At 43.8% G+C, this 16,854-nt stretch overlaps 1 protein-coding gene across 1 annotated transcript in view; it reads right to left on the minus strand.

Annotated features, from left to right (window-relative positions):
- Positions 1-11,071, minus strand: part of LOC139416253 (metabotropic glutamate receptor 7-like) — a 134,555-nt gene extending 123,484 nt beyond the window's left edge. Inside the window, exon 1 of the mRNA XM_071164693.1 lies at positions 9,529-11,071. Coding sequence (XP_071020794.1) covers positions 9,529-10,038 — 510 coding nt within the window. The 5' untranslated portion in view covers positions 10,039-11,071. The remainder of the gene's footprint in view (positions 1-9,528) is intronic.
- Between the last annotated feature and the right edge of the window lie 5,783 nt (positions 11,072-16,854).

Consider the following 16,854-nt stretch of genomic DNA (forward strand, 5'->3'; position numbering starts at 1 on the left):
GAAAATAGGAAAAACGCCAAAAAGGTGAATACTTTTGCAAGGCACTGTATGTGCATACACAAGGAGGCTGGTGTGAGGATCTATAGGAAGATGGGCTCATTGTAATGACTGATTCTAATCAATGGAACAGAGTGAAACACTTTGTTTATATGTGTTTGGTACCATTCCATGTATCACATTCCAGCCATTAAAATGAGCCCGTCCTCCTATATCTCCTCCCAGCAGCCTCCTCTGGTGCATAAATGTCCAATGGGCTGAGCATGAGTATAAAACAGGGTTTGTTTACAAAGCTGGGGCTCTAAAAGGCCATTGAGGGGCCAAGCCTGTTTTCTTAATCATGCCAATCACTCTTCACCTTTTTGTACACTAATAGGGCTCCATTTACAGCATAATAACTGCTCCTGGGAGTCTGAATAAATTATCATACTAATCAGCGTTTTCCTGTATCTGGGAGAAAGAAACTCACTCAGAGATCTTTGTATCACACTCAGAGTGAAATTAAAGAAATAAAGCTGAAATAAATCATTCTCTCTGCCATTATTCTGACATTTCACATTCTTAAAATAAAGTGGTGAACCTAACAGACTTAAAATGGTGAATTTACACTAGGATTAATTGTCAGGAATTGTGAAAAACTGAGATTAAATGTATTTGGCTAAGGTGGAGGTAAACTTCCAACTTCAACTGTATATACACTGCTCAAAAAAATGAAGGGAACACTTAACTCCAAGTCAATGGAACTCTTCTGTGAAATCAAACTGTCCACTTAGGAAGCAACACTGATTGACAATAAATTTCACGTGCTGTTGTGCAAATGGAATAGACAACAAGTGGAAATTATAGGCAATTAGCAAGACACAGACCACTTCTCAGTTCCTATGCTTCCTGGCTGATGTTTTGGTCACTTTTGAATGCTTGCGGTGCTTTCACTCTAGTGGTAGCATGAGACGGAGTCTACAACCCACACAAGTGGCTCAGGTAGTGCAGCTCATCCAGGATGGCACATCAATGCGAGCTGTGGCAAAACGGTTTGCTGTGTCTGTCAGCGTAGTGTCCAGAGCATGGAGGCGCTACCAGGAGACAGGCCAGTACATCAGGAGATGTGGAGGAGGCCGTAGGAGGGCAACAACCCAGCAGCAGGACCGTTAACGCCTTTGTGCAAGGAGGAGCAGGAGAAGCACTGCCAGAGCCCTGCAAAACAACCTCCAGCAGGCCACAAATGTGCATGTGTCTGCTCAAACGGTCAGAAACAGACTCCATGAGGGTGGTATGAGGGCCCGAAGTCCACAGGTGGGGGTTGTGCTTACAGCCCAACACCGTGCAGGACGTTTGACATTTGCCAGAGAAAACCAAGATTGGCAAATTCGCCACTGGCGCCCTGTGCTCTTCACAGATGAAAGTAGGTTCACACTGAGCACGTGACAGACGTGACAGAGTCTGGAGATGCCGTGGAGAACGTTCTGCTGCCTGCAACATCCTCCAGCATGACCGGTTTGGAGGTGGGTCAGACATGGTGTGGGGTGGCATTTCTTTGCGAGCCCTCCATGTGCTCGCCAGAGGTAGCCTGACTGCCATTTGGTACCGAGATGAGATCCTCAGACCCCTTGTGAGACCATCAGCTGGTGCGGTTGGCCCTGGGTTCCTCCTAATGCAAGACAATACTAGACCTCATGTGGCTGGAGTGTGTCAGCAGTTCCTGCAAGAGGAAGGCATTGATGCTATGGACTGGCTCACCCGTTCCCCAGACCTGAATCCAATTGAGCACATCTGGGACATCATGTCTCGCTCCATCCACCACCGCCACGTTGCACCACAGACTGTCCAGGAGTTGGCGGATGCTTTAGTCCAGGTCTGGGAGGAGATCCCTCAGGAGACCATCCGCCACCTCATCAGGAGCATGCCCAGGCGTTGTAGAGAGGTCATACAGGCACGTGGAGGCCACACACACTACTGAGGCTAATTTTGACTTGTTTTAAGGACATTACATCAAAGTTGGACAAGCCTGTAGTGTGGTTTTCCACTTTAATTTTGAGTGTGACTCCAAATCCAGACCTTCATGGGTTGATAAATTTGATTTCCGTTGATCATTTGTGTGATTTTGTTGTCAGCACATTCAACTATGTAAAGAAAAAAGTATTTCATAAGAATATTTCATTCATTCAGATCTAGGATGTGTTATTTTAGTGTTCCCTTTATTTTTTGGAGCAGTGTATATAAACAGTTGAAGTTGGAAGTTTACATACACCTTACCCAAATACATTTAAACTTATTTTTTCACAATTCCTGACATTTAATCCAAGTAAAAATGCCCTGTCTTAGGATCACCACTTTATTTTAAGAAAGTAAAATGTCATAGAGAGAATGCTTTATTTCAGCTTTTATTACTTTCATCACATTCCCAGTGGGTCAGAGGTTTACATACACTCAATTAGTATTTGGTAGCATTGCCTTTAAATTGTTTAACTTGGGTCAAACATTTCTGGTAGCCTTCCACAAGCTTCCCACAATAAGTTGGGTGAAATTTGGCCCATTCCTCCTGACAGAGCTGGTGTAACTGAGTCAGGTTTGTAGGCCTCTTTGCTCACACACACTTTTTCAGTTCTGCCCACAAATTTTCTATAGGAATGAGGTCAGGGCTTTGTGATGGCCACTCCAATACCTTGACTTTGTTGTCCTTAAGCTATTTTTCCACAACTTTGAAAGTACGCTTGGGGTTATGGTCCATTTGGAAGACTCATTTGCGACCAAGCTTGAACTTCCTGACTGATGTCTAGAGATGTTGCTTCAATATATCCACAAATTTTTCCTCCTCATAATGCCATCTATTTTGTGAAGTGCACCAGTCCCTCCTGCTGCAAAGCACCCCCACACCATGATGCTGCCAACCCCGTGCTTCGCGGTTGGGATGGGGTTCTTCGGCTTGCAAGCCTCCCCCATTTTCCTCTTAACATAACGGTGGTCATTATGGCCAAACCGTTCTATTTTTGTTTCATCAGACGAGAGGACATTTCTCCAAAAAGTATGATCTTTGTCCCCATGTGCAGTTGCAAACCGTAGTCTGGCTGTTTTATAGCGGTTTTAGAACTGTGGCTTGTTCCTAGCTGTGTGGCCTTTCAGGTTATGTTGATATAGGACTCGTTTTACTGTGGATATAGATACTTTTGTACCCGTTTCCTCCAGCATCTTCACAAGGTCCTTTGCTGTTGTTCTGGGATTGATTTGCACTTTTCGCACCAAAGTACGTTCACCTCTTCACAAAGTAGAATCGCAATTCAACGGCTCAGACACAAGAGGTATGTGGCAGGGTCTACAGTCAATCACGGATTACAAAAAGAAAACCAGCCCAGTCACGGACCAGGATGCCTTGCTCCCAGGCAGACTAAATAGCTTTTTTGCCCCCTTTGAGGACAATACAGTGCCACTGACACGGCCCGCAACCATAACATGCGGACTCTCCTTCACTGCCCAGACGGCATCCCCAGCCGCGTCCTCGGAGCATGCACAGACCAGCTGGCAGGTGTGTTTACGGACATATTCAATCAATCCCTATCCCAGTCTGCTGTTCCCACATGCTTCAAGAGGGCCACCATTGTTCCTGTTCCCAAGAAAGCTAAGGTAACTGAGCTAAACGACTACCGCCCCGTAGCACTCACTTCCGTCATCATGAAGTGCTTTGAGAGACTAGTCAAGGACCATATCACCTCCACCCTACCTGACACCCTAGACCCACTCCAATTTGCTTACCGCCCAAATTGGTCCACAGACGATGCAATCTCAACCACACTGCACACTGCCCTAACCCATCTGGACAAGAGGAATACCTGTGTGAGAATGCTGTTCATCGACTACAGCTCAGCATTTAACACCATAGTACCCTCCAAACTCATCATCAAGCTCGAGACCCTGGGTCTCGACCCCGCCCTGTGTAACTGGGTACCGGACTTCCTGACGGGCCGCCCCCAGGTGGTGAGGGTAGGTAACAACATCTCCACCCCGCTGATCCTCAACACTGGGGCCCCACAAGGGTGCATTCTGAGCCCTCTCCTGTGCTCCCTGTTCACCCACGACTGTGTGGCCGCACACGCCTCCAACTCAATCATCAAGTTTGCAGACGACACAACAGTGGTAGGCTTGATTACCAACAACGACGAGACGGCCTAGAGGGAGGAGGTGAGGGCCCTCGGAGTGTGGTGTCAGGAAAATAACCTCACACTCAACGTCAACAAAACTAAGGAGATGATTGTGGACTTCAGGAAACAGCAGAGGGAACACCCCCCTATCCACATCGATGGAACAGTAGTGGAGAGGGTAGTAAGTTTTAAGTTCCTCGGCATACACATCACAGACAAAATGAATTGGTCCACCCACACAGACAGCATTGTGAATAAGGCGCAGCAGTGCCTCTTCAACCTCAGGAGGCTGAAGAAATTTGGCTTGTCACCAAAAGCACTCACAAACTTCTACAGATGCACAATCGAGAGCATCCTGTCGGGCTGTATCACCACCTGGTACGGCAACTGCTCCGCCCACAACCGTAAGGCTCTCCAGAGGGTAGTGAGGTCTGCACAACGCATCACCGGGGGCAAACTACCTGCCCTCCAGGACACCTACACCACCCGATGTCACAGGAAGGCCATAAAGATCATCAAGGACAACAACCACCCGAGCCACTGCCTGTTCACCCCGCTATGATCCAGAAGGCGAGGTCAGTTCAGGTGCATCAAAGCTGGGACCGAGAGACAGAAAAACAGCTTCTATCTCAAGGCCATCAGATTGTTAAACAGCCACCACTAACATTGAGTGGCTGCTGCCAACACACTGACTCAACTCCAGCCACTTTAATAATGGGGATTGTTGGGAATTGATGTAAAATATATCACTAGCCACTTTAAACAATGCTACTTAATATAATGTTTACATACCCTACATTATTTACCTCATCTGTATACATATATACTGTACTCTATATCATCTACTGCATCTTTATGTAATACATGTATCACTAGCCACTTTAAACTATGCCACTTTGTTTACATACTCATCTCATATGTATATACTGTATTCGATACCATCTACTGCATCTTGCCTATGCCGCTCTATACCATCACTCATTCATATATCTTTATGTACATATTCTTTATCCCCTTACACTTGTGTCTATAAGGTAGTAGTTTTGGAATTGTTAGCTAGATTACTCGTTGGTTAATACTGCATTGTCGGAACTAGAAGCACAAGCATTTCGCTACACTCGCATTAACATCTGCTAACCATGTGTATGTGACAAATAAAATGTGATTTGATTTGAGTGGTATGGCGGGTGTGTGGTCCCATTGTGTTTATAATTGCGTACTATTGTTTGTACAGATGAACGTGGTAGCTTCAGGCATTTGCTCCCAAGGATGAACCAGACTTGTGGAGGTCTCAGATTTTTTTCTGAGGTCTTGGCTGATTCCTTTTGATTTTCCCATGATGTTAAGGAAAGAGGCACTGAGTTTGAAGGTAGGCCTTGAAATACATCCACAGGTACACCTCCAATTGACTCAAACTATGTCAATTAGCCTACCAGAAGCTTCTAAATGCATAACATAATTTTCTGGAATTTTCCAAGCTGTTTAAAGGCACAGTCAACTTAGTGTATGTAAACTTCTGACCCACTGGAATTGGGATACAGTGAATTGTAAGTGAAATAATCTGTCTGTAAATAATTGTTGGAAAAATTACTTGTGTCATGCACAAAGTAGATGTCCTAGCCGACTTGCAAAAACTATAGTTTGTTAACAAGAAATTTGTGGAGTGGGTGAAAAATGAGTTTTAATGACTCCAACCTAAGTGTATGTAAACTTCCTACTTTAACTGTGTGTGTGATATATATATATATATGGGGTTGTTTGTCTGACCATATGCTTGACAGTTGACATGTACTCGCTGGAGGCATAAATAAAGGTGCCCTAGATGGGACTAATTGACCTGTGCTGTCACAAACCTGAATGTGCAAATGGCATGCTGTGTTTGAACAAGCAGACACATTTAACCTAAGAAATTTGGTGACAGCTTTGTGTGCCAGTTACGCAACCCATCTCGCCTACATGTCTGTCAGAGCTTCCGGCTGTCAGCTGAATAGATCAGTCTGTCAGGCTTCAATCTACCTCGCCTCGATTGTATTGATTATTCTTTGGGAAAGGGCGAGAGATAAAAACAGTACCTAGCCTGTCAGGCTATGAGAGGACATCAATGCTTCACCTAGACAGCTAGTCCGCAGGGGCCCAGTCCCTTGACAGAAGGACAAGAAAGATTTCACCTGCATTCAAAACAAGTAACGCCTCGCTCTTTGGGAAAGAGAGGAAGAAAATAGCAGGCTGCCCTCTGATATAAAATGTCAGCCGGATGAAAAAAAAACTAGTTCACCTGCATTCCACGGGCCAAGAGTTGCAAATGGACACTGACACTATGGATTTTGGGCTGAGGCAGAGGCTTTTCTCATAGCGTGGGAGAATGTCTTGAAAACAGAGAGCGATGAAAAACAATTAAGATCATCTCTCAAAGGTTGAGACTAACAAGTCCTTTGTTTGAACATCGCGTCATAATTCAAAAGTTTTATGCAATTATTTTTCTTTTTTGTATTTTGGTGGAATTGTTGTTTCTCATTTCCGGGGCTCTGTGAAAGAACAGGAAAATAAAAACATCTTCAGAGCAAATCGGCCTCACCATGGCAACAGTATTGATCAACTCTCCTGGGTCCTCAGGAAAATCTATCCCTCGTCAATTTCCCAGCATTAACAGTTCAGCGGCCACTCACACCTTAAATAGACAACAGCGATATTTAGTGTCTGGCAGTAAAACCTACAATCTGTATTTAACTTCCCGGATGTTCCATTTATCACAGGGGGGGAGATTAACACAATGGCTGAGTTATATGGTGACTTTCACTGAAATCCTCACTGAAGGATCACAACACTGATCCACTGCTCCACGAAGATGATCAACCCCTCTGGGACTCTGTCCATACAGTTTCACTGCAGACAAAGAGAATATTTCACCACATTCCACGATTTATGGGATTGTGCACTGACTGGATTTGAAGAGATTATGATAACGATCATGGTTGACTGATACATCCAAATATTTTAACCTTCATCTAAATAAATAATTGTACTTTTATATGAAGAGTATTTGACTTTGTTGGTAAGTATTGTTTACATTGCACAACTAGTACTTCATATACTTTATCACTGACAATGTACAGAAAATGACATCAGGCGCAGCTTGTCTGATAGAACAAGATGTAATTTATGAAGTAGGGAGCTTTTTCTCCCAATTTTAAAAGCAGAAATTGCACTTGCTTTTTCAGTCAGGCTTGAAAAGGTGTTCCATTCTGCTTTCGAGAAAATGTATTCTCAACTTGATGGATTGGAGTTGAAAACAATCTGTGAAACTTCTAATTGCGATAACAAATGAATCAGTTGCAGTGAGAATGATGAGTAAATGGGCAGGGAGCTGTCATTCCCAGATTATATTGATTACCACTTGGACTCATAGCCAATTCCTCTTGATCACTGTTTACTATCAATATGATCATCATGACTAGAACATGAGAGGGAGAGAAAGAGCAAAAAACTTAAAGGAGACTATATTGTCTCAATATTGAAATCTGTTGAAAATCGAGACTTTTAATCAAATCTACTGTATCCTCCCCGGAATTTGTGTAGAGTTTGATTGTGTGGATCAACATAGCCAGTGACAGCTATACGACAGCAGCCAGAGCAGTGCAGTGGTGGAAAATTAACATAAATGCAGAGTGACTGCCTGAGCAAATGCAGGAAGGAGCTTTGTGACAGCGCCTGTCAACCCACTGATTCCCCGAGCCTGATTACTACGCCGACGCTCCGGTGCCACTGCAAACACCCCACCTACGCTACTGCTGCAGCCTGACACACAGACAGACACTGGAGCACCTGGAGACGACAGGATTAGAGGCTTAGTATCCTTCCTCATCCCCCCCCCAAGGAATCTTATATGATCTCCAAGTCCCCTGACACCCTCATAACTTTTATATGATGTGGATGAGTTCTAATGCTATACTCAAGGAACATATTTTAGACATAATCACTTGCATTCGGGAAAGACACAAACAATTATTGTCCTTCAGGTGCCTTCACTCGAACAAAGAATCCTGATTCCAACCTTGCAGAGATAATGGTAGAGGGAATTTAACCCCATCAACCAGCATATCCACCCAACAGAGCCACAAAGCCCTTGAGACCAGCATGACTGGATTGGTCTGGTAAAGATTGGTATTAAGAGAGAGAGGGTAATAGTGTGTGTCTGTGGCTTCCATAAAGCACCTAAAAGGATGTCAAGTACCTTGATGGCTTCAGCCTCTTTTAAACAGCTACTTAGTCCTGTGCTGTGCTTGGTTTAATTGATCTGGGAAAACACAATTATGGCGTTGACTGTAAGTCACAATCTGTTACCACAAGACACTACCGCAAACTAACTCTCAAGTTCTTGGCCTTCTGAACAGCACATCTTATATCTTCAGACAAGAGAACTTGCTTAGATGTTGGCTTGTACAGTGGCAAATTAATGCACACTTTCAAGTAATTGCATATTTTGCTCTAAATGTGTGTTTTTAATGATTAATTTGCTGTATTGGAGCTCTGCTAGGTGCCTCATTCCACTTCAGTACTAATCGTGGGCAGACTATGTCTGTGCTCTTCTGACTCTCAACAAGGCTAAAGGACAGGTATGTAGGCCTGTGTGAAGAAAACAGGGAGTACTTAAACATTCTGAGGTCACTGTGTCTCATTATAAACTAAAACATTACAGATTCTGGAATTAGCCAAGTCAACATAATCACGGGGCACAAAATAATCGTTAGGCTACTTAAAAAAAGACAGCTTGGGGAGACCTCATTTTCGCTCAAGAAATTGAATACATTTTAACATCAAATAGTTATCCTGTGCAACAATGTCAGAACCACAACAGTTGTCAAAAATGCCTAAAATAACTTAACAACCGATGGTGATACCTGTGTAGCCTTCTTCATTCGGTTACAATAGTGTTGTTTTTTTACTAGTGCATGGGTGTGAGTGTGTCGAAGCCCCTTCACATCGCATTCAACCCACCATGGAGAAATGGAAAGGCAGACTGGGGGAGAGGGAGGGATAGGGAGGCAGCCGGGAAGTGGGGGGCTTTTCTTTCAGCACCACCAGGGAAGCGCAACAGCCCCACCACTCAAACTCTCAGCCTTTTCTCATTCTCCTCAATGTAAATAAGAGAGCACTTGAGAAGTATGTAGACCAAGGATTTGGTTGGATTTGTAGAGGCTAGGACTCTCTCGTTCTTTTCTTTTAGAGAAAATAGGGGATCAAAATATAACGTAATGCAACAAGTAGGCTATAGATTGTCAAATAAAAGTAGGCTAGACAAATAACATAAAATAGGACTAGTTTGCACATGTTGTTTCAAACACATTTAGCTAAACTTAAACTACATTTAATCCACAGATAGGCCCAGAGGTGAACTCACCTGAAAGAGGCGCAAAATGTTGGCGACCATAATCGATACGGAACTTGCCGAGGCTCCAACGACTCCAACCACTTTCTCGGGCTTGACGAACACGGGCGGTTCTCCATTGGTGCACCTCACATCTGAAGTGTCCTTCTGTATCAATGCCTGAACGAAAGTTAATGATTGTTCAAGCGCATATGTATCCCTCGAACAAGTGTCTAGCACCCGGGCGCCTAGGGTGATGTTGGGTAAAAGTTGATCGTCGAGGTTAATTTGATCCAGAGCATACAGCATGGCCTCCAGCCGATGGATCCCGTTCTCCTTTTTGATATCTCCACAAGGCGTGCTTTCGGTCCCTCTGGTGTGCACAGGGAAGAGGCCACCGAGGGTCAAATGTCCCTCAATCCGGATAGAATGGGGTGCGTAAACCTCTTGTGACAGCGCAAAATCCACCAACGTTCTCGTCAACCAAAACACTCTCCATAGAAAGCGAGGGTGTTGCTTTGTTCCGAGAGCGTAACGAGCCATGATGCTCCGACGGTTGAGTTAGTTCTAGCGAAAGGGGAGGCTGCAATCCGCCTATATTACTACCTAAATGGCAGTAAAGTGAGTTAATGCGAGCCAATTCCTATTACCAAGGAGGAGATTCAACAAGCTGGATGAAAAAAAATCGAGACGCCTTCGGTTCCAACTAAGGCAAACTGCGCCCATCACTTGACTGCCAGGAGTGCTTGGCGTAGCTTGTTGAATCGAAAAACACCCTTTGACGAGGATTCAAAATTGCTCAGGTTAACGAGGCAATTGACATCATTTGTCTGAGAAAACATCAATAATATAGACTTTACGCAAAGGTTCCACTGTCACAAAACTATTTATTACTGTAGGCTAACCAAAGCAACACCTATCACATTAAAAGTAAAAGGGGTCTGATCATAACAATCTGAGGAAAAGGCATACGGTAAAATGTCGATCTATTAGTTCTGTGAAATACAAGATCGAACAGCCTTTAAAAAAATGCTATTTGATCTTAGGTCCAGCAGAACTGGGTGACATTCTTTTTGCCGAGGCCAACTTCACATGAGCGCAGTGACGGATCTGGCGTGTCCGCTATGATCTGCCTGCTGCGTCTCGGTCGACCAGGAGTCTATAACATCACTAAAAATCTCCACGAATAAAACTAAGATCGTTGGATCGACATATAGAAGTGAACAAAAACGCAAACACGCTATCCTTCTTTCTTTATCGTCTTCTACTCCGCAAAAAATCGTATATTCCTAAAACAAATTAATGACTCACAGAATAACTCACCACGCGCGATTAGTTTTCACCCGCTATCATTGAGAGGCGTCATTCAATCTGCTTGAAAAACCCCGAGGTGAATTAACCTACTTCAAGATGGGTTCCAAATATTCTACCTGTAGAAAGTCATCTTTAGGAGGTTTGGGCAAGTGTTTAAATCCTCTGTCAGTGCGTCGTCTTTAGGCTACATTCAGTCAAGGCAAAACATTGTAGACCACAAGTTTAATCCATTCCTGCCTTCACATTATCGACGTCGGCGCGCACTGAGCCTTTTGCCTCACGCAGTCATCTGGGGGTCCGTTGAAATCCCAAATCCCTCTCTCGCACTCACCCACCTAATTATACATTTGTGGAAACAAATATCTGAAATGGCCACCATAATAGTCAGCTCATCTGGGATAAAAAAAATATATCATTTGACAGTGCTGATTATGTAGACGTTTCACGAGTACAATACAGTCCACCTGTGTTGAGAATACTGCCTACTTCTTCAACTCCAAGAGAGATAAGAATATTTTACAATGATCCTTAGCTGTGGATTGTATATCACTTTCATAAAATGGTACTGAGTATATAGGCCCAATTTCTCTGAAGTTAATTGGTAAAAATAATGTATTTTGTGCCTGCTCAGAACCTTTAGTTCTTCTATACACTGAATAAAAATATAAAAGCAACATGCAAAAATGTCAATAACTTTACTGAGTTACAGTTCATATAAGGAAATCCATCAACTGAAACAAATTAATTATTCCGTAGTGTCACGTTTGTCATATTAATGAGACCAAGGCGCAGCGTGATAAGCATACATTCTTTAATGAAGGAAAAACGCTAAACAGACTAACAAAACGAGCGTGCCGCTATATAAAACACGAGTGCTGACAGGCAACTACACAGACAATAACCCACAAAACCAAAATGGCAACCTAAATAGGATCCCCAAATCAGAGACAACGATAAACAGCTGTCTCTGATTGGGAACCAATTCAGGCCACCATAGACCTATAAATACATACAAAAAATAACATAGATATAGAAAAACCCATAGACAAGACAACACACATACCCACCCTTGTCACAAACTGACCTGACCAAAATAATGCAGAAAACATAGATAATCAAGATCAGGGCGTGACACTATGGCCCTAATCTATGGATTTCACATTACTGGGAATTATGTTGGACACAGATACCTTAAAAAAAGGTAGGGGTGTCAACCAGAAAACCAGTCAGTATCTGGTGCAACACATCTCCTTCACATAGAGTTAATCATGCTGTTGATTGTGGCCTGTGGAATGTTGTCCTACTCCTCTTCAATGGCTGTGCGAAGTTGCTGGATAGTGGTGGGAACTGGAACACACTGTGTACACGTCAATCCAGAGTATCCCAAACATGCTCAATGGGTGAGATGTCTGGTGAGTATGCTGGCCATGGGAGAACTGGGACATTTTTAGCTTCCAGTAATTGCGACATGGGGGTGTGCACTATCATGCTGAAACATGGGGTGATGGCGGATGAATGGCATGACAATGGGCCTCAGGATCTCGTCACGGTATATCTGTTGATAAAATGCAATTGTATTTGTTGTCGGTAGCTTGTGCCTGCTCATAGCATAACTCCACCGCCACCATGGGGAACTCTGCTCACAATGTTGACATCAGCAAACTGCTCGCGCACACGACCCCATACTCCAGTTATAATCAACTTGATTCAGCCACGGGCCGATTCTTTCTTGAGCAGATGGTCGGCGGGCTGTAACATACACTGAAGAAAAATATAAAACACAACATGTAAAGTGTTGGTCCCATGTTTCATGAGCTAAAATAAAAAATCCCAGAAATGTTCTATACACACAAAAAGCTTATTTCTCTCAAGTTTTTGCACAAATTTGTTTACATCCCTGTTAGTGAGCATTTCTCCTTTGCCAAGACAATCCATCCACCTGACAGGTGTGGCATATCAAGAAGGTGATTAAACAGCATGATCACTACACAGGTGCACTTTGTGCTGGGGACAATAAAACACAATGCAAGAGATTTCTCAAGTTTGGAGAAAGCGTGCAATTTGTATGCTGACCGAGGGAATGTCCACCACAGCTTTTGCCAGAGAATTTAAGGTTATTTCTCTACCATCCAACGTTGTTTTAGAGATTTTGGAAATACGTCCAACCGGCCTCAGAACAGCATGTCACTTGTAACCACACCAGCCCAGGACATCCACATCCGCCTTTTTCACCTGCAGAATATTCTGAGACCAGCCATCTGGACAGCTGATGAAACTGTGGTTTTTGCATAACCAAAGAATTTATGTAGCAACTGTCACAAACCGTCTCAGGTAAGCGAATCTGCTAGCTTGTCGTTCTCCACAAGGTCTTGACCTGACTGCAGTTCGGCATCGTAACAGACTTCAGTGGGCAAATGCTCACCTTCAATGGCCACTGGCACACTGGAGAATTGTGCTCTTCACGGATGATTCCTGATTTCATCTGTACTAGGCAGATGGCAGACAGCATGTACAGCGTTGTGTGGGCGAACAGTTTGATGTCGACGTTGTGAACAGAGTGCCCCATAGTGTCGATGGGGTTGTGGTATGGGCAGGCATAAGCTACGGACAACGAACACAATTACATTTTATCGATAGCAATTTGAATGCACAGAGATACCATGACGAGATCCTTAGGGCCATTGTCCCGCCAATCATCCGCCGCCATCACCTCATGTTTCAGCCTGATAGTGCATGGCCCCATACCGCAAGGATCTGTACACAATTCCTGGAAGCTGAAAATGTCTCAGATCTCCCATGGCCTGCATACTCACCAGACATGTCACCCATTGAGCACGTTTGGGATGCTGTGGATCGACGGGAACGACAGGGTGTTCCAGTTCCCGACAATACTCAGCAGCTTTGCACAGCCATTGAAGAGGAGTGGGACAACATTCCACAGGCTACAATCAACAGCCTGATCAACGCTATGTGAAGGAAATGTGTCTCGCTGCATAAGGCAAATGGTGGTCACAACAGATACTGACTGGTTTTCTGATCCATGCCCCTACCTTTCTCTTAAAGGTATATGTGAGCAACAGTTGCATATTTGTTTTCCCAGCCATGTCAACTCCATAGATTAGGGCATAAGGAATTTATTTCAAATTACTGATTTTCTTATATGAACTGTAACTCAGTAAAACCTTAGAAATTGTTGCATGTTGCATTTATATTTCTGTTCAGTGTAATTACAAATTATTTGTAGACAATTTGACCGCAAGAATCCCAAACATATAATTTCAAACCTTGCTTACATTTGTTTACAATCAGTCACCACTACCCCATAAGACTTCTGAACATCTAATCAAATGGCAACCCAGACTGCTTGCATTGCCCCCCCCCCCCCCCTCCCTCTTTTACGCTGCTTCTACTCTCTGTTATGATCTATGAATAGTCACTTTAATAACTCTACCTACATGTACACTACCGTTAAAAAGTTTGGGGTCACTTAGAAATGTCCTTGTTTTTGAAAGAAAACCACATTTTTTGTCCATTAAAATAACATCAAATTGATCAGGAAGTACAGTGTAGACATTGTTAATGTTGTAAAAATGACTATTGTAGGTGGAAATGGCAGATTTTTTTTATGGAATACCTACATAGGCATACAGAGGCCAATTATCAGCAACCATCACTCCTGTGTTCCAATGGCACATTGTGTTAGCTAATCCAAGTTTACCATGTGAGAAATTGCCAAGAAACTGAAGATCTCAAACAACCCTGTGTACTACTCCCTTCACAGAACAGCACAAACTGGCTCTAACAAGAATAGAAAAAGGAGTGGGAGGCCCCGGTGCACAACTGAGCAAGAGGACAAGTACATTAGAGTGTCTAGTTTGAGTAACAGATACCTCATCAGGTCCTCAACCGGCAGCTTCATTAAATAATACACACAAAACACAAGTCTCAAAGTAAACAGTGAAGAGGCGACTCCGGGATTCTTGGTCAAATAACCCTTACGCAGCCTGCAGGTGTGTTTTGGGTCATTATCCTGTTGAAAAACAAATGATAATTCCACTAAGCACAAACAAGATGGGATGGCGAATCGCTGCAGAATGCATTTATTTGGCTGCAATCTGAGGTGCAGTTATCTCTAATGAACCTATCCTCTGCAGCAGAGGTAACTTTGGGTCTTCCTCTCCCGTAGCGATCCTCATGAGAGCCAGTTTCATCATAGCACTGGATGGTTTTTGCGAATGCACTTGAAGAAACATTCACATTTTTGACATTTTCCGGATTGACTGACCATCGTGTCTTAAAGTAATGATGGACTGTCGTTTCTATTTGCTTATTTGAGCTGTTATTGCCATAATATGGACTTGGTCATTTACCAAATAGGGCCATCTTCTGTTTACCACCCCTAGCCTTGTCACAACACAACTGATTGGCTGAAATGCATTAAGGGAAGACACATCTGTTTATTGAAATGCATTCCAGGTGACGTCCTCGTGAAGATGGTTGAGAGATTGCCAAGAGTTTGGGCTCCTGAGTGGCGCAGAGGACTAAGGCACTGGATCCCAGTGTTAGGGCCGTCACTACAGACCCTGGTTCAATTCCAGGCTGTATCATGATTGGGAGTCCCATAGGGCGGTGCACAATTGGCCCAGCATTGTCTGGGTTAGGGTTTGGCTGGGGTAAAATAATAATTTTTCTTAACTGTCTTATCTAGTTAAATAAAGGTGAAAAAAAATCGGGAGTGTGCAAAGCTGTCATCAAGGTAAAGGGTGACTACTTTGAAGAATCTCTAATATAAAATATATTTTGATTTGTTTAACACTTTTTAGGTTACTAAATGATTCCAAATATGTTATTTAATAGTTTTGATTTCTTCACTATTATTCTACAATGTAGTAAATAGTAAAAATAAAGAAAACTCTCGAATGAGTAGGTGTGTCCAAACGTTTGACTGGTACTGTACACACATTCTACCAGGGGCGTCTCCGAGACACCACTGAGTGGGCTGACAGGCTGTGTGAAATCAAAGCTTCTGGAAGAATGGCTAGACCAGCAAGGGAGAGTTGAGCATAGTTCAGTGTAGACGTCTTTCATCAAGTCATAAAAGGAACAGAAACGGGACAGTCTTCAGTTGACTGGTGTATAGCTGGCAAGGTAACTGCTGTTGAATTTCAAAGAAAAAAACTAAACTAGTGTTAATTTGCAGTGCTGAGCTAGTAATGTAAATTACATGTAACATTAGCTAATGTTTCATCCCCTCTAGACTGAGGTGAATGAATAAGCTACGCTAGTGAATAGCTACCACAGCCAGGTCAGCTCTAGCATCTAGTTATCTGTCATATAGTAATAATAGCATCTGCATACCTGTCACGATCGTCGTAAGAACATTCGGACCAAAGCGCAGCGTGATATGGGTTCCACATATTTATTGACGTGAAACGCACAAAGCAATAAAAAGCAAATGATACATAAAGCTATGGAGTGCTCACAGGCAACTACACATAAACAAGATCCCACAACTCACAGTGGGGAAATGGCTTCCTAAATATGATCCCCAGTCAGAGACAACGACAAACAGCTGCCTCTGATTGGGAACCATACCAGGCCAACATAGAAATAAAACAACCTAGATTATCCACCCTAGTCACACCCCGACCTAACCAAAATAGAGAATAAAAAGGCTCTCTATGGTCAGGGCGTGGAACGTTGTCCGTCGCGGGAGGTTCCGGACCGTGGACCCTCGCAGGAGGTTCCGGACTGTGGACCGTCGCAGGAGGTTCCCGGACTGTGGACCGTCGCAGGAGGTTCCGGACTGTGGCCCGTTGCAGGAGGTTCCTGACTGTGGACTGTCGCAGGAGGTTCCGGACCGTTGACCCTTGCTGGAGGTTCCGGAACGTTGACCGTGGCAGGAGGTTCCAGACTGTGGACCGTCGCAGGAGGTTCCTGACTGTGTACCGTCGCAGGAGGTTCCGGACTGTGAGGAGCAGACACAGGACGCACCGGACTGGGAAGGCGCACTGGAAGCTTAGTGTGTGGAGCCGGCACAGGTGG

This window comes from Oncorhynchus clarkii, chromosome 9, assembly GCF_045791955.1.
Source record: "Oncorhynchus clarkii lewisi isolate Uvic-CL-2024 chromosome 9, UVic_Ocla_1.0, whole genome shotgun sequence".
Taxonomy (NCBI): domain Eukaryota; kingdom Metazoa; phylum Chordata; class Actinopteri; order Salmoniformes; family Salmonidae; genus Oncorhynchus; species Oncorhynchus clarkii.